The sequence below is a fragment of the Athalia rosae genome, chromosome 7, assembly GCF_917208135.1.
Source record: "Athalia rosae chromosome 7, iyAthRosa1.1, whole genome shotgun sequence".
NCBI classification, from domain to species: domain Eukaryota; kingdom Metazoa; phylum Arthropoda; class Insecta; order Hymenoptera; family Athaliidae; genus Athalia; species Athalia rosae.
Genome location: NC_064032.1, coordinates 10,949,318 through 10,974,323, shown reverse-complemented (window position 1 = coordinate 10,974,323; position 25,006 = coordinate 10,949,318). Strand labels below are relative to the sequence as shown.

Sequence of the window (25,006 nt, the reverse complement as noted above, 5' to 3'; positions counted from 1 at the left end):
TAAGATCTGTTATTCTTATTTTTAGACGTGCTAAATCCACAGTAGAACGGAAAAAAGTAAAGTATCAATTTAATTAAAACTTTTCAACATCATACAAATACACTATAGTACAGAAATGATTAGAATTAACGATAAAAAACTGTAATACTAATATTTTTTTTACTGGCGATTTCCTTTTTCTCCTTTCGCATTTAGGCGGTCGGGTTGAGAATGTAGTAATTGGTGTTCAAAGCTGTGGCGATCGTGATCCATAGTATGTATGGAAACAAGAAAAATGCGCAAGACTTTTTCACCCTATAGAACGCAATTATTGTGATTACGACCAATATCCACAATATCACCAACCAGACGAGAGCCTGAAAACGGGAAGCGGAAAAGTTAGATTTAAAAATAACTATTTCAATCGAAAACCAACGTCACATCGAATAGAACAATGAAAACCCAAAGATAGAATGAAAATTTCGAGTAATTACCACTAGGATCAATTGCCAGATGAAAAATAAGGGAGTCCAGAACCAGTTTACAAGTAATTGTACGCAATAAATGGCCAATGGCAGCCAGCGTTTCGATAAACCCTCTCCATGTTTCCATACATAATAAGATCCAACCCCCATAAGTGTGTACATTATAGTCCATACTACGGGGAATAGCCAATTTGGAGGTCTCCAAACCGGATGTTCTAGTGCCTGTAACGTACATTTCAGAAATGAGACGATCGTAAATTACAAGAAAAAGACACTTGCGACGCTACGAAGCACATTTTTCCCCTAGACTGTTGACTTCAACGTGATTTTTTTGCGATCATTTTTCAACTCACTTCGAACCAACTTTTGTCCTGCCACAGGCTAGAACCCACCCATCCTCCGGCGTTCGGTATGACGACCGCCAGCAGGAATATCCAAACGTTGTCGCTTCTCTTTTGGGACATATTTTAGAATTTTCTATTCTGTCCGGTGCGCACAACGTTCGTGAAGTTTCACGTCAAACTAAACGTTTCTCTGAAAGAACTCACTTAGTTATAGGCTAACACCTCTTCAGATAATCTCAATTTTATTTGTATTCACATATATGTGTATACGTACAGGCTCAATATATCTATGATACAGGTGCACACACGGTTGAAATGATTTTTTTGCAAACATTTGCGATACGACGATACGGGCACGACGCGGAACCGGTCAAAATTTTCATTTATCATTTGGTGTAGTCATAATTTTCATCCATTTTTTTTTCCATCCATATCAAATCTATGCAAATACCATGCCGTTCGAGTGTCCGATTTTCAGATAACTTTATTTGACAAAATGTTGGAAGATAAAACCAAAATTTTTACAACAACAGCGATATTAGATTTTGAAGACTATACACCGAAGTGAAGTAAATTATTCGACCTACGGTATCATAACTCTCAGCGGTGACTGATTGCGATGAATTTTCGGACCTCATTGATTGCCGCAAAAATTCATCGTGGAAAATATTTGTCGTACTCATTTTCAAGTTTATGACATCACATTTTCTCACATCATCTCCCGCTAAATCTAAACCCGAGAAATAAAATTTTGCTCCTCACATCTTCAAATTCCTCTCGCAACGTCTCCTTCATTGTTATTTGTTTGAAGTAGCAATTATGCTTCATCTATCTCTTCCCCCCGACATTTTTCGTTACCTAACCAATTAACACCGTTAGATAATCGTTTTCGTGGCATAGAGACGATCGAACGAAGATAATACGTTGACTTGTAAGTGATGGGTAGATATAGCCAGATAATGTGTACGTTTCATGTGAACCACACAAGTATAATGCTAGACTAATTTTTACGTAACTTTGAAATATTATGTAATATAAACGGAAAGTCATCCGCGACTGAATCAGTTCATTCGAGATAAAAATGGCTGTTTGACATATATTCGCAACTGTCTGTGTCATCCGTGGCCAAATTCCAACCACGGTACGATAAATGGAAAAGAAAATTTCACCACGCGATGACACGAATAAAAATTATACAAAGTACTATGAGAATCCTACTGTTACATGACCGTGTGATGCGTTCTCACCCCGCCTAATATTAACAATGGATTTGTTGATATCAGAGTTAATTTGACTCGATCGATTAGCTTCGTCGATCACTTTACTGATCCCCGGTGTGCATTATATAAGTATAATTCTGATTCATATCATGCGATTCTCCGTCTGACATATACTTGCTTTTCCTTTTAGTAATTATCGCCCCTGAGAGTAACTGGGTGTACTTTTCGGATAGATCGACTAAATAACACGCTGATTGTAACGGAGTTCGGTTCGGCATTGATTAAAGTTGAACTCAACATTTTTTTTCCAAACAGTTGCAAGTTTCGCAATGTTCGCGCTCGTTCAGATTTTCGAAGTAAATTCCCTCGAGAATTATTTCGAGCGAAAATATTCTCTGTAACATTTTACGCACTTACAATGAGTAAATAAATATTTGAATACCTAGGCCGAGACGATCCACTCGACGAATTTAACGGTACCTTCGTTCCTATCGTTCTCTACCGTTATCTACAAAGAATTTGAGCGATAATATTATTTTTGATACCATCGATAAAATCAAATGCTCATGCGGACTCGCAATCAAATTGAAGATCTGATGACTTCTCACCTCAATATTTTCCATTGGATTTTAACTGTCCTAACAATAAGTGACGTAAGATTGTAAGGATGAAGTTACATGAATCACGTTATCTATGACGCGAAAATAACCACGATAGCTAATAATAACTACGTGTCTCGTTCGCCAAATTATTTGCTATTGACGTTTCATCCAAGACTGCACGCCTTACGGGAATCCTTGCGTTGCAGCGTCCATAATTTTTTACAAGATTCCGAGCACTTATCCATTTTTCGAGCCAAGTCGTGTTATTTTCACAATTTGATCAACCGTTCGATTGCTTACAACTCAAAAGTTTTTCAAATTCTTACCTGCGAACCGATGCGCTCTTGCATACCCTATTCCGATTCGTCGAATGCCAAGGAAATACGACGCCATATTTTCTGGATCGTTTATTTCTACCGATACATCGCATAACACGAGAAAAACACACATAATGAAAAAAAGATCGGCTGTGTTACCTACGGGTTTTTCAGTTTTCGATTTTACAGTTTTCAATTAATACATGGCTCGTAAGACTGAGAGGTAGGTGCCAGCGGCTTTCAAAATCTGTAACAAAAGAAAAAAAACCAACAACAAGATTTAATCAATGTTAGTGGACAGAATTTTGATGAAGTCGAAAGTGAAAATAGATCGCTTGAAAACTGACGCTCGAAAACGTCTCGTAGTTCATAGCGCAAAACTTTCCGGCGGAAATGGTGAGTCCGGTTTTTGAACGAATCATGACGATCATCAGATCCTTGGCGATCGAAGGGGGTAAGTTATACCATTCCAGCATGTAGATCGCCTCGCCGACCGCCTGACTCTGAAGTGCATCAAAATTTCTAGTTATGATACAGACGAGACTTTTCAGAAATCAAAGGACGACTTCATCGGCGGTAAGTAAAAAAAAAGTCACCTCGTTTATCAGCAGTTGACCACCGAGGCAGTAGACAAAAACGAAAAGTGTTTGGGAAATTAGGTAAAATACCAATAGACCGAAACTCCAGACGTCCGCGTGCTCCAGAGACTGTGTGAAATAAAATTTTTTTTCACGATGACTCGATCACAGAGAAGAAGAAGATTCGATCGAATTTGCAATATCGCATCGACAGTGCTTGATTTCTTGAAAAAAAAAAAAAAAAAATTTCACATCATCCCACCTGGATGAAATGAAATACAATGATTCCTATCAGAGTCGAACTCACGACCAGCTGGAACAATACCATCTGGTTGAACGCCTCCTCGATGACCTCCGCGAGTCTTAAAAATGAAAAAATCAAACGCAAATCAGGGAGTTTCGTTCGAACATTCGAGCGAGAGATGAACTGTGGTGAATCTGCACTCACTTTATCAAGTGCAGGTGTCTCTCGACCAAAATTTTTAATTCTCGCCTCAGATTCGCCCTTCCGTCGTTACCTTCTCTTCCGTTTACTCTGGAATCATCCCTGCCCGTCGCGCTGTCGCAAAATTTCCTCCAATCGTTTGTCAGGATTTTAAACTGACCGCATAGGTGAACCATGATAACGGCGATCGAACTGTCGGTAGCAAAATTACCAGTCAAGCATAAAACACCGCCGATTATCTGCGACATGTAGAGAATCTCGTAGTAAGGCGACTCCTTGACCCAGGCTACGAGGTATTCCGTCTCGTACGGAAATCTTCTTTCTTCGGGGGGCAATTTCAGTATCAGGGAACGTACGTAAGGACGAGGAAGAAACAATACGCAAGTTGCGTACATCGTTATCGTCATCATCAAGCACAGAGCTCTTCCCATCCAGGCTGACGATTTCATCAGAGACCTCCGTAGAAGAAGGTCCTCGTTGTTCTATCGAGGAATCGAAAAAAAAAAACGGGAATTTTGTTTTTAGTATTTGACGACGGGGGGGGGAGGGGAAAAAAAATAATGGAAATCGCGTTGTCCGGACAGATCGGAGACCTTGTTCGCGTCGTCGACGGCCTGCGTCTGCCAGTCCTTGTAAAGTTCTTCGTGCAGTATTCCGAGATTTTCGGTTTTTCGCCACACGCAAATGACCTTCACCTGCATCAGAGTTAGGCAGAGACTGCACATAACGTTTTCCAACATCTCGTCCCAATCACCCCAGACGAAATATAGGTCGACAAATTGCGGAACGCACGTTGCACCGTTGAGGATATTCATCAGGGCAAACATTGACAGGTTGTAAATACGGTTGGGTTTTTTCACCTCGTGATCCGGCCATAAACCGCAAAATATCAGAGCCCAACGATTCGCGGACGTCGCGTAATCGATGTCCGAATTCCTTTCCATTCTATACGGTTCGAGGGAATCCGAGTTGTCCCCGAGTAACGAACGAACGAGTTATTTCTTACCCAACGACGCTTATAAACCCCTTCCAAGGCAATGGTAAAACATGCGCGAAATTAATCGTTAATTACTCGGCGCTGGCTTATTGTCGTGAGAATAATTACCGTGACGCATGAATCGGTAGAAAAATTATCGTACATTCCGTAACAATTAAATACGCCCAGGGAATATTCGTCGTACAGAAGAATATGGCGATTAGAAAAAAAATTGGGTATTACCTGTGTTATTAAAACGAGTATGTAATTAGAGAGAATCCCAATCGGTGGATAACGTAGAAAATTTTTTCGTTCCTTTATTGACAAATTTCTGGTTAATTGCTAAGAATTCGTGGTTATCTCGAGAGTTTAATTTGTTATAATACGAAGCTGATGCTAATTGCATCAGGCCCATCGATTATTGTTGTTGTACTAAAATTAGATTATGTAAGGCATCTGGCGACCGATGCAAGCGCGAGGAGTCCCAGGAGCATGGATGAAGCGCAAACAACTGATAAGGTATCTCTGTAGTAACTGGGGCAAAGTTCTTTATCCAGACACCTTCTGAAATACGGAAAATTGAGGAATCAATAAACCTCGGAGTAACGACTGTGGAATCGCTAACGAAAAAAAAAAACGGTTTCCGCTCACAATTTTTCTATGAGTATAACGACCAGTCCGGTGACGACTTTGTCGAGAAACGTAACAACGGAATAGACCAGGGCGCTCCTCTCCGTTCTCGGTCCGATCAGTTCGGCGGTTACGCTCAGCGACGTTACCATGGTAATGGAACTCCCGCCGCCTATCAAAATCGCTACCAGATAAACGACTCCCGTATTATTACCAGCGAATTCGGTTATTATACACGACAGTATGCCGATCAATGCGCCCAACAGGTAACAGACCTGGAACACGTCGAAAAAGCAAAACACTTCAGAGGACGAGGGAATCGAAGAGGGAAATTGAGGGGTGGAAAAATTTCGGCGAGTGTGGAACCGTCGGTGTGTAAAATGAAAAAAGGGTCCATGGAAGCTGACCTTGGTTCCGCAGGACCTGTTGATGTGTTTCAGAGCCAACGCTGCGACGAAGGAGGCTAAATACGAGGCCAGAGGGACGGTGGCCAGCGCTTGTTTTCCACCGACAGCCGATTCTTCGATGTAAAGGGGAAGGTAGACCATAGCGAGGGTGATGAATAGCCTGCTAGCGACGTAGAGAAGAGCCACCCTCAGCAGAAGGGTCGTTCCGGACCACTTGTTATGTCCACTTCTGGCCGCGCGTTCCGTTGAGGGAAAGGAATTGTTCCTGTCCTGTCGCAGAGGCACCTCCGAGTCGCTCTCCTTTTCGCTGCTGCTGTTGTTCCTGCTCACCGAGATACTCGACTCGTTGAGATGACGAGCTTTCAGAAATATGTGGAATAACGCGGTGGCCGTTATCCCGATGGCTGTGCAGATTATCACGATGTGCTAAAGTCGGATGGACGAGAAGTGAAAATTTAGTGAAATCTTTTGCCACGATTGAAGGAAGGTGAAAAATTTTTTGCGAAAAATCGTCGCGTTTACTCTGTTTCTTGGCTTACTCGAAATTTATCAGCGTCGTTCATCGTCACCTGGACAACGGACTCACCTTGAGTCGGTAGGATGATCCACGTGACGACGAAAACTAAAACGGCGGCACCGACCTGAGCCGAGTAGCTGGAATGTCGGTTCAGATTTTAATCGATTCCGAAAAAGAATCGGTATGGGGAAGAAGGAGAAATTTCATACCGTATCGCGGTCAGGTCGGCCCTGGCCAGTGGGGATCTTGCGAGGGCCGGAATCATCGACAAATGTGATATTTGAACCGCTGCCCATCCGGTTTGAAAGACGGATATGCTGAGGATGTATATGAAAGTAGCGTAGGGATTATCGGTGCCGACGAATGTTCCGAATATCGCCGGAAAGCTCAAGCCCACCAATACCGAACCGAATATGTGCCACGATTTTTTACTCCCGTAACGATCGACCAGGATACCGAAGACCGGCGTCATCAGGGCGTCCACGATTTGCCCTGTGAAAGATAAAGGGAATGATAATTTCGCGTTTTTTTTTTTTCTGCAACGCAGAAAGAATCGCCGAAGTGTCGACGTCCCGATTCGGCTCACCCAGTAAAAGCATCGCTCCCGCTGTTACGGGTTCGAATAAAATTATCCTTTGCAGATAAAGGAGCGTGTATGAAAACCACATGGCAGCCGCCAGATCGTTGAAAACGTGCCCGAGGGCGAAGGATATTCTTATAGTCCTCGAGATTTTACCCTCCAATATAAGGGGTATCTTTTCCCCCGCGGTTGCCGACGTCACCTCCATCGTTGCAGCGAAACGGCCACGGTACTATACCGATATCACTCTTCCCAAAAATCCCTCCTCGTCATCATTTTTCTTTCTTTATTTCCTCTCCTTGTTAATTTGTTATCATATTCCCATATTTTTTTATATATCACTCTGGATTTGAAGATTTTGAAAACTCGTCTTCGATTCTATCGGCTTTGTCCGCTTTTAATCGTCGTCCATTTCGATATAATCAAAGCGTCGAGTTCTGAAAATTTAAAGATTTCGAACAAAAAATTGATTGAAACGAGGTAAAATTAAAAACGCTCTCTGTGAATAATCTATGTTCGCCATTTCCATTTACAAGAGAAACTTTTTCCGTTATTCAATTACACCGGAAATGCGATGTCATCCGAATACCACGATGATGCGAATTTTATAAACAGTCGGATGTAATCGATCGCCTAGTTCTAACATCAACGGAATTCGAACCGTGCACCGATTTCACACACATAACTATATCGAGCGCTTTTGTTCACATCGTTGAATCCGATATATCGATCGATTTCCTTTGGATATTATCCAAACGATGACGAGCGCGGAGCAAATTAGCGGCGAATAGAATTCCTTGATTATTTTTCAGTTGTCACCGCGTACCGCAGCGATACGTATTTTACTATTTGATTTTTTTTTTTTTTTTTCTTTCACGCATTATTCATCGCGATGTAATAGCTATTGATGCCTCACCGAGGTTCAAGTCCGAGTACCGGCAACTGAGGACTCGCGATTTTTACTCGCCAAGTGGACTTTCACCCGCGAGAAGAATTGAACAGCAATTTTTAAACATTCGTCGAACTTGAAATACTAGATTCGCCCACGCATCGCTTTCTTGTTCGAATACGTTGATTATTCTGAATTCGTTCGAGTAATCTGGAAAAATGAAAAAAAGCAAAAAATAACGACATAAAAAAGAATCAGACAACCATTTTCGGATTTTTAACACAATCACAAACACGGAATAACATTCAAAATCCAAACTCACGTGGCTCGACGGAATATAAGGGAGAAAGAACAAAGAAAATCGATGACGAATAATGCGTAAACGAGAAACGATTCGACGTTCGAACACTCGGTTATGAAATTTGAAAATCACCTGCCGCACGGGATGGAAACGATTCAGGTAGGACGTTATTTGACGATCTTACGAGGGTTTATGAACCGACTCGGTCGTCGGGTGCAGCAATATTGCCGGGTATAACGAGTCTCGAATAATTATGCTTCGGTGCTAGGTGTGTATATATGGCGCTTGTTGTAACCTGAGATTACAATGAAGAACATAAGCAAACTATTTTATACGTGTGTGTGTGAAGAGCGGTGACGGTTCGCCGTACCCGCGAAGAGAAGCTATGCGAAGAGAGGCCCCCCGAGTCGATACCCTCCCAATGCTGCTTTTCTACGGTTCTAAGGTTTCCTTTATACCTGTATTTGTGCGTATAAAATATCTACCGTATATATATCTCGCGAACACGTCGTCCACCGTGATCGGTGTACAGTGTACACACATCGGTATCGGTTATAGTCAGTACTGCAGCGAAGAGGAACTTCAAGGTAGAAAAAACGTCAACCCGGACGACTGGTTGACCGAGGAATCACGACATCCTCGCCGCACCTCGACGAAAAACTTTCGCCTCTGTAAGATCAGAGGCGATTTTTCTTTTTCTTTTTTTTTCTTTTTCTTCAGCTTCGACGAGGAAACGAAGAAACTGAAAATACAACGATCGAATGTAATGAAATAATGAAAATATTTTATCACCCATTTTACGTTGTTTTTTCTACGAAGATCTATGGATGGTTTCGATTCACGAAATCTTAGATTTTATAAAACAAAATTAAGACGGATTATATCTAACGGGTGGGGAAAAATTTTACATTAATTCGAATTCATTACGTGCTCGTAACTGTTGAATTTCAATCGATTGTATTAAATCGTAGTTGATTTCATGATACACGGATTTTTTTTCAGAAATTTTTCAATCTACATCGGATCACGTAGTTTTTCAAGTTATCAGCCAAGTAGAGTGACTGATGAAAATTCGAGCCATCTGAAAGTAACGACCGCCAATGCGATTCCTATTTTATCATGTTCGAATCAATATCGTATTAACTTTACCGATTAGGTAAAATCGATAGATAATAAAGAAAAAAAAAAAACAACAGTTCAATTCGTTATTGGTAATTCGAACGTACGGTAGATCGTAGGATTCTAATAATTTTAGCTTCAATAATTTCGCGATCGATAATCAAAGTTGGATGCTTCAGACTCGCCGTCAGGGAGTTGAGTACCAATCTATTCTCAACGGTCAAAGTCCAAGTTGGATATATCCCGGATGTCTCTATAGTTAATCTAACTTACCTAGCTCGAACTCGGGCAACCTTGGAAAGACTAAAGATAGACTGTGAATAATTAAGGCTTTGAATAATTGATCACTCGTCAATTATAAATTCATTCAAAATCGATGGAACGATAAATGATTTCTCATACGAAAGAATCATGATCCTGAAAAATCGAAAACAGTGGGCTCCGATGGGAAATTTTTGTTCTCAAACACCTCTCTACAATTTTCCAAAAAGCAGTTTTCATCAGAAACTCGACAAACGGTGATTTGTCAAGAACGGATATTTTTTCATTCAAATTCAGACCATGCGATATCCGAACGGCAACGGCGATCGCCGACCCCACCATTTTTTTTTTTTTTTTGTACTCTTCTAGTCCAGGGGGAGAATTTTTTTTGACGCGGTCCGAAGAAAACTCAGGTGGTGCAGATATCGTAACGTGAGTAGAAAATTTGCTTAAGAAGTATAATGAAAAAAATTGTTGAATCGTGGCGCTTCCTGCCTCTGGATGGCGCCTCACTTGTACCGGTAGGGTTGGCCCATATCGTTCCAACTGGGTCATTAAACAGCACCGTTGAGAGTCCATTACAGTCGAAGCTTATATTGGCCATGCCATAGCATGCCATGCGCTGCACTCCACTCAGCGAAACCCAATTAATACTGAATTATATCTACAGATATACCGTGGCACCGTTGAATACATAGAAAATTCTCTGTAACGTTTTAACGAGAAAATTTATTAGTTTCATGCAATTATTGAGTAAACCTTGCCGGAATAAAAATTAACAAGGAATATTTGTTGGGTACGCTAAAGTTCAATTTCGCGTATTATTTTATTTATTCGAGTTGTTTTTTATTGGGAGAGTTTTTTTTTTCAGATTCACATTTTTCGCTCGTTGTTGCTTTTTTTTTTAGTTTTTTTCACATTTCCTCGATCGATGTAAAAACAATCGTTTGTTTTTTCATTCGTCATTTCACAATTACCGGAATTGCACGTGCGCGCATTCGGTTGCGTTCGTCGTTTAAATTTTTATACCGTAATTTTTCGTTCAATTTCACATCATCATATTTCACACGCATGTTGTGGGTTTTTTCGTTTGACAATCTGCGAACTTCTCTTATTGAGATATCTCAATTTTTCCGCTCCAAAAAGCGAAGAATAGTTGATAAAATTACCATAGACAACCCTTAAAAAAACTGTCGAATTCTCGACCCAATTTTTAGAAAAATTTAAGGCTATAAACTGGATGTCCTTTTTGGCTGGCGATTTTCGATTTCATTGAAAAATCATGAATCGCAGCATTTTGCTGACATATTCGAAGAATTCAATATCAACCCCTCAGTCGATCGGCAATGAAATAAAATTTCATCACCGTTCAGCGGCACAATTCACTCATTTCGTAAATTGCGACGGCATCTTGTTTCATTTCGCATTTCATGTTTCTATTGGACATCAACGTTTCAGAACAGGTTCATTAGTTTTTTTTCGTTTTTCATTTTTCACTCGTTGTTTCAAAATGTGTCCAACCTGCATTCGGTTCTCAACAGATTGATAAAAATGAAATAAAAGAATAAAGGGTGACCTAAGTTCGTTCATTTTTTCCTCTTTCTCTTCATTTTTCTACTCATCCCTTTTGTTTGAACGTCAAAATATTGGCTGCGACGATGGGGGTGGGGGGGATCGGGGGGGTGGAGATTCAGTATTTCTGCAAGGGATCAAAGGTTCCACAGTCAGAATTAGGTGTTTAATTAAAAAAAACGACATTTAAAGGCCGTCTCACCCCTCCGATGTACATGTACTATATACGTACTTTTTTTTTTTGTTTTTTTGTTTTTTTTTAAATACCTATACACATTACGTATATAAAGTCGCATTATATTGTTTGCTAATATTGACGAGCACCCGTTATTATGAAATTCCTGAATTGACGAAAAAGACAAAGAGAATACAGTAGGGTAAAAAGTGTTGGAAACAAAATGAACACAAAAAAAATTCACACAAAAGCAGTCATTACCCGAATAATTTTATTATACATATTTAAATGACAGGGGGTGACATGCTGTAAACAATTTGACGAAAAGGACGAAAGAAAAAAAAAATATATGTATAACACCAAACCGAAATCCGCGGGACCCCGGGGTAATTGAAAACTATAGAACAAGTGTATGTGAAAAAGAAGAGAATTGAATCATTTTTGGGGGAAAAAAAAACAAAACAAAAATACCATCCGCGATCGTTACTGCGCAGGTATTTTATTAGACGGAATGGAAGAGACGTGGCTGGAGGGAGGGAGGGCGGAAAGTCGATCTCTGGGGTAATTATGTCAGAAAGAAAAGTTCGCGGGGGTTGTGATGCATGGGTCACACTTGGTGTCGCGACGGTTTCCATAGTGAACTTCAACTCTCTCTCTATATATATATATATATATATACTAGATATACATATGTATACATATCTTTACTATGTATCTATCTATATACTATACACTCCGTCTGTACATACCCTATACTTACATAGTTACCCCCCTAAAACAGCTGCTCAAACTTTTTAACGGCTTCGCGTAACGTTTCCTCCATAGATCAATCCGCACCTCCTTCTACTCTCCTTCTCTTTCGTCTAAATTTCTCGTACTCAATTCGACTTCTCCTTTTTCTTAGCGCGCGATATTATACATATAGCATATACACACTGCAACTCATACAGTGGCGTACACGCCCCTTTTTGACTTTTAACAACTCCAGGGACGTGTACATTTGAAATCGAACGATTTATGACGTTGGACGGTGGATTGTTCTTTTTTTTTTTTTTTTTTTTTTTTTTTTTTTTTTTCTCCTGTTTCTCTCCATATTTTGGAAAGCGTGACCTAAGCCGATTCGTTTAAATTTACGTACATTCACGTACCTGCACGCACACACACACATTCGGCTATCCAATACAAGCGAATTTCTAATTAGAGTCACGAGCTTGCAGTAGCTCTTACCCTCGTAAATAATATTGCGAATAATTAATACCAAGAGGGCAATCAAATATTGAAGGTAATTAAATCTCCGAAGTGACTGAAAACATCCACTTTGCCGCTATATTCTCTTTCACTTTTTACTCCTCTCCTCCGCGAACCCCCTCGCCCCTCCCCCACCCCCCGCCGCCCCTTGCGCCTCCGGCCCCTGTCGTCGCCTCCGTCGTTCGTCCTCCGTTCGGTTATTACTTTTCAATTCAAATATCAATTGTTTTCAATCAGAAACGAAGATGTATGAATCGTCTCGCCGGCCAACAAAAGAGGAGCCGATACCGGTCACGGGACGTGTTTTCTTACTCCTGTTCGTCCATCCATTTCTCGTCATCTTCTTTTTTCTTCCGAAGGAGTTATTATTTTAGTCCGAAGGGTAAGTCGAAAACGGCTCTATAGAATCGCTCGATCCGTAACCGTCTCTACCCTCTTTCCCCCTCCCCCCCCCCCTCCCCCCCATTTTACATGCCCTTTAACGCGGTTTGGTAGGCGGGTCAGGTTCATGCCCGCATGGTTCGGCGGCAAACTGAGCAGGTACGGTAGGTATGACTATATATATGTGGGTGTATTATGCGAAGGCCCGGGTGACGGTTTGCCGGTGAATTTGGAACGCCGTTTATACACGGAGAGGAGGAAGGTTCGCGGTAGGCGGTTTGAAGGGTGGTTGCACGTTGCGCGAGACATCCACCATCCGAATGTGTGTTTGGTTTATCTTTATACGGGATTCGACTACGACCACGACTACGACGACTACGACGACGCGCCGTTCGCTTCGCGGAAAACACCCTTTGAATCCTAATTCGCATTATTAGCTTAACTAGCAACTCCTCCGTTCACCGGCTCCCTATATACTCCTTCCGCACTCCCACATACCGCCTCTCCGCGTTTCGCGACGCCCACGCGAGGGCTCCGACGACTGAAAAAAATTCGGGGGTAGGTGAATTGAAAATATATATATATATATGTATTTTGTTGTTTTTTTTTAGCACCAATTTCCATTACCATCGGAAAAGTTCGCGAATCGTTGACTCCGGATTTGGAGATTCTCGAAAAAAATTTTTTTTTTTCAAAACTCTTCGCACGTCGAGTACTTTTTGTCGCGGGTCCGCGCAACACGCGGGTCCTCGTAGTCGAAGGGTCGTATGTGCGAATATCGTTGCGAAGTGGAATCGAAACGGGGCAGCTCGGAGGGGTCCCGGTAAAACTCCCGTCCGGAGATCGGCGGGCGCCCCGGTATCCGTAGGAACGTGTTTCCTCCCTAAGTGAACCAATTACAACACACGCGAAGCGTAGTTGTGCACAAGGGTCGACTAACCCCGTGACGGGATTTCGATTCGGAATCGGGTGTTGCCGCCACCGTTGACGTTGAAAATATCGTTTCACCGCGGCCCTGCGGGGACGGTGCCGTTGGCAAAAACAGTCTCCCTGCACCCCCACGGTTACGAAGTTGGAAAAAAAAAAAATAAAAACCCTGCTTACCCAACACACCCTTTGAAACCACCCGCCGTATCACTGGCGGGCTGCAGTGCAAAGTTGCGTCTACGGTACAAATTCGCTAAATAAATTTACCCGTTCCTCGGTACGATCGAGTTATATACATATATCTACGATTTGTGTGTTCGTATCGACGAACGGAGCGGAAAAATCGACGATACACACATATCAATGTATATTTAATTCACGTTTCGAGCATTCGCCTCGCATCCGGATTCGATCGTCGACCGTCAACTTATCGCCAAAGTTTCACTTTTACTTTTTTCTCCTCTTCACGACTCCCGATATACGATAACGATCGTGTATTCGCGGGGGTGTGTGTATACGGCACCCGGAATCATCCCCCGCTCACACTGTGTTACACGGGACATCTTTTTTTCGACTGGCGTAACGGTCCCGTGAGATCTTCGGAAAATTGAATAGCGAAGTAGCCAACGCTGAGCTCGAGCTAATCCCCTTTTGTTTCCGCGTATTTTTTTGTTTTTTTTTCTTGCTCTTCTTCTCCCATATACCGTAGTCCGCGCTCCGTAGTGTGTGATGTACATTGTACATTGTACGTTGTGACGTTATTGCCGTGTACGCGAGGTTCAAAGGTATGATAGTTTCAGCGGCGACGCCCCTGATTACTCTTCACTATTGCTCGTCGGAGGGTCGAAGAAAATAGAAGGAGAGACGGAAGAGAGCTGGGCGATCGTCGGCTGACGGTCAGGTACGTGGGGTGGATATCAGGGGAGGGGGGGTAGGGGGGGAGAAGGGGGGGGGTTGTAATTTACATGTTGTTTGTCGAAGCCACGCCACGTCTCCGCGCTACCAATACCGTGGCGTCGATACTACCCGCCACTCGATGCAGATTCGAGAGTTAATACCTGCGAACCAACAATCCCTCGTACCTCCCGAACGGCAACGTAACCCAAACCATCTCCGCCGCGACGACGTCAGTAGATCAAGGTTGCCGAAATTCAAACGTCGACGGCCGCGTACGTACACACACGCTCGTCGTCGTACTCGACGGTTCGCCGACTCGAAACGACAAACTGAATAAAAGATAGGCTGATTTTTCCCACCGTGGGATAATGAAAATCGTTTTAGCTACCGATGGAAATAAAAAAAAAAAAAAAAACCATCAGATTTCTATCGGAAAAGTCAGGGATTCGTGACGAATAATTAGAAGAAACGATGGTGACAGTTTTCATCTTCCCTCGATGGAGATACTAGAAAATTTTACCTACCCACCGTTTGTAATTTTTATCGACAATTGACGCGCGATGTTCATTCGATACAGACTGTCACACAATATACATTACACGACCCTTGAAAGGCAGGCTTATTGTGCAAGTGTTCGCATAAGAAACTGGGCGAATTCAGTTGGCGGCGGGCGTTAGCCAAACGATGTACGGTGTAGGTACAGCGGTGTTAGGGGTGGTTGGCGAGGTGTGGGGGTGGGGGGGTAAGGTTTGCCGGAAGCACCAGTAGCGTAGGCTTATTTCAATATTATATTGGCTTGTAGGCCGACGCTCGACGCCCGCGCTATGCCGTCGAGCGTCGAAAATCGGACGAGCGAAAACCCCAGGCGAACAAACAACGTTGGCTGCCTGCTCGCCCGCCTGGACGTCATAAACGCGAAGTTATACGGGGCGCATCTCCCTATGTATACATACCTCTACCGGATATACTCTACTCGTCCGCCCGCCCGCCGACCCTTACCACCTATATATCCCCACCTGGATAGCGGGGGAGTTGAGCGGACTTTGCATGACCGGTTAACGCTCGACATTTGCCAGGCAACATCACCTCGTTCGAAATTGCCTTACTTTGGGAAGTTACGCAAGGGCGGGGGGGGGGGGGGGGGGATGGATCGAGCCGGCGCGCGAGATCGATGTAAAAGTCAATCAAGCGATCGGACGAGTTGGTTAGCTTTTCGTTACCGACGGGAAATTATCGCGTCGGATTCAACGATCGAACAAACGTGTTTCGTGAACATTTCATCGTGAGAAAGATGGGCTTGGCGAGGTGAAAAAAAAAAAAAAAAATGGGTAGAATAAATGAAACAACGAAGTAACAATCGTTCGAAAGAAAGAAATCGACTCGTGTCCAGGACACGATTTTCATTCGTCAAGGATATCGGAGCGATTTCAGGTAGATCAAAGAGCGCCCGAAACCTGACTGAATTTAATGCCCGATGATAAGCGCCCCACCTTCTAATCGCCAACTATAACGGTCTCGAAAGAGATCAAAGCTGCGATTATAATAATGATCATTACAGGTGGGAGGATATATATGTTTCCGAGTAAACCAGCAGCTTGCACTTACCCGTTACCGTTTAATCACGATGCCTTACAACTCGCACATCTCACGAGAGCTACGTCTGCTCCATTGTCCCTCGCGCGGGGGTTAAAGCAAAAGGGGTAGCTATTACATTTTGAGAGTTGTCGTCGTCGAGCGTCGCGAAACTCCTAGACGACGACGACGGGTGGAGAGGCTCGCGAGACAACGTTTCTCTTACAGATGTTTATACGTTTCCAGTAGAGTGCAGCGAGGGGAAAGGGGGCGGGGGAGGGGGGAGGGGGGGGGGAAGTTTTATTCGGTCGAAGTTTCAGAGTTGTACAGAAATTTCGAAATACCGGGGTGATTAAAAGAACTTCGTTGTTTTTTTTTTTTTTTTTTTTTTGTTTTTGTTTCAAAGAGACATTTTCGACCTCCCGGATGATTTCAGGCTCGAAATGTCGCGATATCATTTCCAGGAAATCCGCTGCAACGACCTAGGACACCCGCCGCAGGGTAACGAAACGGCACACGCAAAACTGATATATCGATTCTCTCCGACGTATACCAAGCGTTACACGCCGGCTAGCGTTAAGGGTGTTGAAAATGTTTCGCGTCGTTTGTTCGGAGGCGCGAGGCGAGCGTTTTCATGAAAAAAAAAAAAAAAAGAATTCGCGCAGCAGCGCTGCAGTGGAAATGACGAATCCAATTATGAAATTAAAAAAAAAAAGAAACGATTCGTCGTCCGCTGCACGATTTTTCCATTTTTCTAACCGGTTCCGACATCGCCCAAGGTCACTCGTGGCTCTCGTCGAACCGAAACGAAAATCATGAGAAAAAAAAAAAACACAAAAAAACATAAAAATTTCTACACATTCGAAAAGAAAAGGCTTTCTTTCTCCTAGGTACGGGGAGGAGGATATTTTAGCCGCGTATTTCAGGGTTCCCCGGGGAACGAGAAGCGATTGTACAACCTGCCCGTTCTCCGAAGGTACGGTTTGAGAGGACGATATTTGACCTTAGCTTGTGGAAATGTAAAAACTTCGGGAGCAAGTATCGAAGGAGTTGTCAGTGTCGGTAGTATCGAATAGCTGGCGGATGTTGTATCCCCACATATTCCCTTGTATACGCGTATATCGCTCTTCCAAACAGGAGGATAGCGAGCCTCGGGGGAGCCGGAATTGCTGATCTTTTTTCGAGTGCTTTTCTTTCAACTCCCTGGGGAAGGACGCCGTAGGACAGCTAGCCGCGGATCCTTCTTCTCTCGGGGTGATCCACGCTCTCATTACTCATGCTTGTGTATCCGTAATGGCCCGATCGCTCCTTCAGGATTATTCAATTATGTGCGTTGCCGGAAGGATTTAATTTTTGCGCACTGCACAATCTCGCGAACAAACTTCGATTTTGAAGTATGTACTTCGTTTTGTTTTTTTTATTTCCCATCTCGCGACAGCACGAGAAACAAATGCCGGTCGCCGCAACATAATAGTTTACCTCTCATCTCGTGTTTGGGTATCCTTTATATCCCGGTAAACTCGGGGGAAGTAACTCTCCAGAGTCAACATTTTCATCCCTTGATTAAACATCAACCGTAAAGGCATCAGCTGTGCGATCAAAGGATTAACTCCTAGCTCCTTTCTCGCTATAGTCTACGAGCGAAGGGTATATATATATATGTATATGTATATACATATGTATATACGTTATGAGGAACGTGTTGTATATCCTTAGGGAGGGAAACTTTTCGATCCCTTTATGCATCACGTGATCGAAGCTGTTATCAACTACTAATAATTAATAGCGCATAGTACACGGCTCATGTTCGAAGCAGGAAAGAGATTGAACAGAAGAAAAAAAAGGCAAATAATCACTCAGGAATTACAAATAATCGTAAAACGGGATTTATCCCTCTATGATATTCCCGCGGGAGCCCCGAAAGCGACTATCCCGTTACACTTCAATTTTGCCGCCGTGAATCAAAAATAACATTCGCTGCAAGGGGTGAAAAAAAAAATGGAGTAGCGATCCGAAGGCCCGGAGGCGCCGCCGACTCCCGCGGGATTCGGAGAAAAAAAATTCCCGAAGCAAATAATGTGACGGGCAACGACGATCGTAACGACGCGGATCGACGATCGCGAACAATTTATTAACGGCAACAGCAGCAGCAGCATCAGGTGTTAAAAGACCTGTTTCCGTTTCGCAGTACCGTTGAAAAAATCTCCCTTAGCCTCCGGGCACCGGTGATCGTCCCGCGACCGTTTCGGACGGGGAGAAAGAAAAAGAAAATATGGGAGAAACAAAAGGGAAGCGGGAAATGATCGCTGCGTCGGTACGAAGAAAGAAAGGAAGAGAAGAAAAAAGAAACAGAGATAGATTCAGAAGATGGATATTTTCCAAGCCCCTGCCATCGGCTCTCGGGGAGGTAAATTCGCGACGTCCTGCAGCTGGTCCTCTCGGTTTTCCCGGTCTTCCCGAATCTCCTTCGCCCACTTTTCCACGGTATACCTTGTACTGTTTTTCTAAACAGGACTTTGCGCGGCAAAATCAGGGTCCACGGGTAGGTTATACGCCCAGCTTAAGCGATCAGAAGCAGCCAGACCCTGCAGTAGGAAGCTTTAGAGCGAGTTGTTCCTGGAGGATAGGTGTGTACGGCGTGTAAAGGGTGCCGTTGCTGAGAGAAAGAGAAAGGGAAAGAGGGTTGAATTTGAAAATCCAGAATCCCGGTTCCCGGCGAACCTCTTCCCCCCCCCCCGTGCAGAAACGCCACGTGGTTTATATACACGGCACCTTTTTTGGTCAAAAAATGAGCGAGACTAATCCCGAGGGATTAGGCAACGAAATCCATGGCAAAAACTTGTACGGCTCGGAAAATTGTGTAACAGTAACAACAGAAGCAAAAGAGATACCGAAGGAGCAAAACACGAGAGTCGGAATCCCCCGGGCTACGGCTTTCTATCCTTATGAAAAGCACGAATCGTCTGAACTTGACACGTATGTTTCGTGGATTTACGTTGAGTGCTTGGGAGTTTCTCTATGGATGAATGTGTACCGTTTCGTAACACCTGCACCGCCTAACGAAAATCTCAAATATATCTCCGCGTTCGCTTATTACAGTGACACCCGCATACGTTCATCTGCTTATGACGTATACCCATCCGTTCATATCCATTACCTCGTACAACGTGTTTCGAAAAGTATCCAACTCCCGCGAGTTCGTCGTCGATAAACAGCGCTGAAAAATTCCTCCGCGTTCGATTACGTAATTTTCGACTTCCGTTCTCTGTCATTTTCTGAGCGTAGAATTTCGCTCTCATTTTTTTTTCCCCATCATTGTCATTTGGGCAAAACTAGATTATTTTACCTCCTACCGAGCGGGATAATTTTCCGTATATTTTGGAACACCCCGTACACACGTAAGCGTACGTAAATAGGTTACAATACGGTAAAGAGTGATAATGTTACGGGGCGAAACGGAGCGTACCTTTGGTGTGCACTTTACAATAATACGTATATCTTAACTTCTATATATATCTTATCTTATATAAACTCCCAAGTGACGTAACGGAATTCGAATTTCCAGAAACGGGATATTCGGAAATTCACGATAACCGTCAGTGTGCGACGTTGAAAAAGTTTTTTTTCCTCTTTCCAGAAACAGGGTACAGAGATTCGATTCCACGTTTCTTTCTTTCCGTCATTTTTTACCCTCATTAAACAGAACCAGTTGAAATTAGTTCAAATTTTTTCAACTCGTAGTTTTTTCTTTTCTCTTTGAAAAAACAAGAGTTCAAAAATACGCGATTCTCACGGTCTGGCTGTTCGATCTTTTTTCTCCGGGTACTTTTTTTTTTTTTTAATTATCTTCTACCGTTTTCAATTTTAACTCGCTCCGAAGACAAATATTTGTCGAAAAAAACAAAAAAAAACCAAAAAACCAAAAAGAGAAATAGAAAGAAAAGAGGTACGCATTATCGAAATAAAATCTGAAATTTTTTTCTATCGTCCCTAGAAATTTTTTTTTCCCCTCGAAGCAAATAGAAAAATTGACGTAATTTGAAATCTTTCCAACTACGTGGGCATCGGTGTAATATTTTCTCGAATAAGTAAGTAGAAGGAACGAGAAAAAAAAATAAACGAAACGTTACCTCGCGGAGGTGGATAACGAACAAAACGGGAAAAAAACAAAAAATCAACAACTAAAACAGAGGAGAAAAGGGAATAAATTAGAGTAACGCATCGTCTTTCGCCACCGCCACGTATTATGCACGTACATACGTATCTCTCACGAGGTGTATCTAGTAGCTCGGACTAGGTTAGTTCGAGTTACGTTGGGATAGGTTGGGTACTCCTACGTTAAATTAATGAAACCGCGCGTCTTATATTTTTCAAAGTGTTATTATGGTCTAAGTAAGTAATGTACCAAGTTCAACCGCTTCTCGGTAGGTCGTGGTGCAGGTGTCTGAAAAGTTTTTTCTCACAATCCCTCCTCCCCGCGGCCCGTTTCTATCTTAAATTTTGCTCTCTCTTTTTCTCCCGTTTCTTTTTTTCTTGTTGTTTTTTCTTTTTTTTTTTTATTTTTTCTCAACACCTTTTCCAGTTTTCTCCGTCTCGCTTTCTCTCTCTCTCGGTCTTTTTTCTCCGCTCACCTTACACTCTCGCGCAAGTAATTTCGCTCCCACTCGCACTGATCCCTGTGTGCACTTTCTCGCGGCGAGCTTTCGCACGTCGTATTATAACAAGCCGCACATCTATACAGGTGGTAGGGGCGAGTAGATGGGTAGGTAGGCCGGTGTACACAACGTGCGCATACGTGGATGTCGTCGTCATCATCATCATCATCGTCGTCGTCGTCGTCGTCGTACGCTTGTACGTACACAACCGCCGAACTCGACCACCCCCTTTTACCCCGCTGCCATTATTTTTTTTTTTTTCTCTCTTCTCTCTCTCTCCTCACACCACGCCGCCCTTGCGTACCACCTTATGTACCCGTATACCGCGTGGCAGATGACATTTTTTAGTACGATCCTTTTTCTTCCCAGCTACCTCATTTCCCTAACCCCACACCCTTGGCGGCCACCCTTTCCAGTTTCCTTATTTCTCTTCTCTTCTCTCAGCTCATATGGTACGCGTTACATATATATAGAGGTTTTGCTTTGCGTTTGCTGTACTAAAATACACCCCATATCACCCCTTTTCTTTTTTTCTTCTCCCTCTCCCTCCCTCTCTCTCTCTCTCTCTCTCCATCTCGGTATCCCTTCGCGACTCCCCCATTTTCGTAGAAACGTGAATCCGTGTGTGGGATCTATTTGTCGCGCGTGTAGGTACATGTGCGCGATTTCGTGCGAGCATTGCGTATACGTACGTACGTAACGTTGATATTTTTCGTTACACGGGTATGCGATATACTTGGGTATAAGGTGTACGCGTCGTGCGTCGTCGGGTTCGTACCGTTCGTGTCGCAAACGGAGAACCGTCCCCTTTTCCGACCCCTAAAAACTCATGAGACGAGCTTCGCCGAGCTTCGCCTACCTCACGTCGCCCACTTCTTATCCTCGTACACACATACCGCTTGTGATATAGAGCAAAAAAAAACAAAAAAAAAAAGTAGTAGTAGCGGGGAGCTCGCGAGGTACGCGACTAATGGGCCGACTGAAGGTGATTTTTTTAACACGACGCGTATGTAATGTAGCTATGTATGTATATATGTATATACATACGATACGCCCGTGTATAAAGATTACATATTGCCACCCCCGTGTATCTATGGGTATAACGAGAACTGGGCGCTGTAATATTCAGATACCTTATAACGCCGCGCGGCAATAGCATAATTTTGTTTTATCTCCAGAACAAATATTTTACCGCGATGATTGATTGAGATTTTTTTTTTTTTCTGTTTTTTTTTTTGTTCTCTCTGTCGTTTTTACAGGTGGTGTACGGGTAGAACGCGTGTTTGAAAAACCTCGTATATGTCAATGAATAATAGATTCCGTTATCCCGCGAGCAAGGTTTTTTTCAAAAATCCATTTTCCAAACGTTTGTTTCATCGTCGATGTATTTTTTGGTTTTTCGAAATTTCGATAAAGGCATTGTTTTTCCAGTTTTTTTTTTTTTTTTTTTCCCCAATCGTATCAATCCTTGCAAACTCATTGTAAACCTAGGTGAAAATCTGTTGCCTTCACAATGCTTCGTGAGTTTTATTCACAGCGTTTGATTTTTCTTTTTTTTTTTTTTTGTTTCTCTGGGTCTTCTTGTTTAGGTGAGATCCCGATTTATTCTATCCGATTGAAACGATCGATCGTGAATCGCGACCGGCATTGGAAAATGCGCGTGTCGACTATAAGCGGTGATAAAATCACCCAAATTCACTTACTTTCGAACATCGTGAACTTCGTTTATTGCGTTTTCTCTTGCTTTCTGTGTTTTTTTTTTTGTTTTTTGTTTTTTTTTTATTTTCATTCACCGTAAATCGATCGATAAAAATATCGCGTTACCCAGGATCGTAATTTGTATCGTCCCATTAGGGTTACGACGTATCGAACATACAACTCGGCGTTACAACCGTACCTACGTACCTGGAACGCGGACATTTCGGTAATGGAACTTGAAAGCCACCCCCTAAATCGAGTTTCTCGTATTTCTCGGCATTCGTCGTCGCGTCAGCTCAATATTAATATACCTCTTCCTTTTATCTCGTCCAATAAAGATCCGGCGTAGTGTCGAACTCCCTGAAATTTTACGTAAGCCACTCCCTCCTATGCACGTCGTACATCGAAACGCGCTCGTTTTCGTAATAATCCGCCGCGTTCGAACGTCATCTTGACGCATCTACGTACGAGTAATTTTCATCCGTCCGAACGTCCGACGAGCGACTCTGATCCTCTTACTATTAAACAATAGTGGGCGGCGTCTGCGGATTGGCGTGTTGGCATCACGTAATATCGTGGGTAGCTCGCGGTCGGCCAATAAAAGCTATTTTAATTCTCACGGCTTAAAATTACTCGTACGATCGAGGCGACGTTACTGATCGCGAAATTTATGACGGCTGTACAGCTGGAGTCGATGGATTTTTTTTTTTTTTTTTAATATTTTTTCAAAGTGCGCTAATCGGAATTTGAGAGAAAAGCGGAGCTCAATTTCGGGCTGGATCTGCACCATCCGCGATCGTTTTCCGCCCTCGCAGCGACACCGTCGTCGTAGTTGAAAGAAGTCGAAGTCTCCCTTCGTACGAACAGGTGTAAAAACAGAAAAAAAAAAAACAAAAAAAAACATAACAAAAACATTCAATAATAAAACAAATGAGATGGGCGAAAAGTAGGTATTAAAAAAGAGAAAACAAAGGAGAAAGAAATCGTTATCACTTTTAATTGGAAAATATTGCCATAATTTTGGTACCCTAACAAAGGGGCGGGGATCCTACAGGGTGGGATCGGAGGCTTTCTCGGGGCCGAGATTATACGGAAATAATATTTTGATAAAGTTTCTTCGTCCTAAATACGAACCTACTTATAAACCTAACGCGATAAAGTATTATTTTCCCTTGAATTTTATGTAGTGCGGGTATAACTCTTAATTAAGCTTTGCGAGGGGCGCGCCGAGGGAAGGTGGCAAACTAATTTATTCCAAAATTAATTTTCGAAACGATTTTTCTCCTACGTTCTTCTTCATTTTCTCGATCTACTCGATCACGACGCTCAACCCTGTGCTGTTTACTCCCAAGATTGATTGTTGAAATGAGAAAGAAAAAAAATTATCATTTTCGGTCCCGAAATTGAGGCGGCACGGTGCGACACCGTCTTCTTGTTTTTTTCACGTCGAATCCCGAAATATTTATATCGATGTCTGCACTGATTGGTGTAATTGCCGTTGAACCGACTAGGAAATTATCACAATTAAATTAATTTAAATAATGGATTCGATAAGCAAAGTTCAACGACTCTTCTACTAATTACTCTGTAATTGATCCGATCGATTCGATTGAAAATTATCATCTGCCGGGCGCGTTTTAGGGGATCGGAATTCCTCCCTCCTACTCCTGCAAAATTGTGAACAACTTTCGGGATATAATTAATTGTACGTAAGTCAAGTTTGCCGGCTGTACATGTGCGAACATACCGGCCCATCCGGAGAACTGACGCGGCGGTGACTGACGTCATTTTATTATTCTATTTTGTTTGGCCCCACTTCCAAATTCGCGTAACCTTTCGCCGCAGGTAAACTTTTCGGAAAAATTTAGGAGGGAGGCAAAAAGGAATCTTTTTTTCCAAATTCGTAGTATGTCGTCGTCGTATACTTTTTACACCTCTCGCCACGATCATTTTTGGAGTTTCAAAGAAAAAATTGTTTCAAAATTAAAATTGGAATTAAAAAAAATAAAAGAGATCAAGAGAAACAAGTTTACACAGAGTACCAAAACTGTGCGGGTGCTCCGCAGTTCCTACGCTGCTTCCCACCCTTCGATATGAAGAAGATGGAAAACGAGAGCGAAAACGGTAAATTCATAGAGTGTAACAAAAAGACAATTGAAAGAAAAACGAAGGAGAAAAGGTTCTCATATCAAAAAAAATTAAAAACGGAAATAATAGAGGGGATGTAATAT

The 25,006-nt window shown here is 42.7% G+C and overlaps 3 protein-coding genes across 9 annotated transcripts; all 3 read right to left on the bottom strand.

Annotated features, from left to right (window-relative positions):
- Window positions 1-52: 52 nt before the first annotated feature.
- Window positions 53-1,390, bottom strand: LOC105691090 (tryptophan-rich protein TspO-like). Its single transcript, XM_048659197.1, has 4 exons — window positions 1,083-1,390; window positions 818-998; window positions 474-686; window positions 53-356 (listed from the first exon to the last, which is right to left on the bottom strand). The coding sequence occupies exons 2-4, from the start codon at window positions 926-928 to the stop codon at window positions 192-194; spliced, it is 489 nt and encodes a 162-aa protein (XP_048515154.1). The 5' UTR covers window positions 929-998; window positions 1,083-1,390; the 3' UTR covers window positions 53-191.
- A 1,056-nt stretch (window positions 1,391-2,446) lies between these two features.
- Window positions 2,447-4,939, bottom strand: LOC105691059 (odorant receptor 22c-like). 3 transcript variants are annotated; one of them, XM_020855321.3, is made up of 6 exons: window positions 4,564-4,939; window positions 3,974-4,452; window positions 3,788-3,887; window positions 3,544-3,654; window positions 3,295-3,450; window positions 2,447-3,194 (listed from the first exon to the last, which is right to left on the bottom strand). In XM_020855321.3, exons 1-6 carry the CDS (start codon window positions 4,912-4,914, stop codon window positions 3,144-3,146), a joined length of 1,248 nt encoding a protein of 415 aa, XP_020710980.3. In that variant the 5' UTR covers window positions 4,915-4,939; the 3' UTR covers window positions 2,447-3,143. The 3 variants fall into 3 exon arrangements, with proteins under 3 accessions (XP_020710980.3, XP_048515061.1, XP_048515062.1); XM_048659104.1 differs by having other exon boundaries at window positions 2,447-3,450; XM_048659105.1 differs by having other exon boundaries at window positions 2,447-3,450; window positions 3,833-3,887.
- A 434-nt stretch (window positions 4,940-5,373) lies between these two features.
- LOC105691083 (major facilitator superfamily domain-containing protein 12-like) lies at window positions 5,374-8,649 on the bottom strand. 5 transcript variants are annotated; one of them, XM_012409332.3, is made up of 8 exons: window positions 8,292-8,649; window positions 7,997-8,179; window positions 7,087-7,517; window positions 6,710-6,992; window positions 6,523-6,637; window positions 5,984-6,409; window positions 5,598-5,851; window positions 5,374-5,510 (listed from the first exon to the last, which is right to left on the bottom strand). In XM_012409332.3, the coding sequence occupies exons 3-8, from the start codon at window positions 7,286-7,288 to the stop codon at window positions 5,390-5,392; spliced, it is 1,401 nt and encodes a 466-aa protein (XP_012264755.2). In that variant the 5' UTR covers window positions 7,289-7,517; window positions 7,997-8,179; window positions 8,292-8,649; the 3' UTR covers window positions 5,374-5,389. The 5 variants fall into 5 exon arrangements, with proteins under 5 accessions (XP_012264755.2, XP_012264756.2, XP_048514875.1 ...); XM_012409333.4 differs by having other exon boundaries at window positions 8,403-8,649; XM_048658918.1 differs by having other exon boundaries at window positions 7,997-8,649.
- Window positions 8,650-25,006: the final 16,357 nt, after the last annotated feature.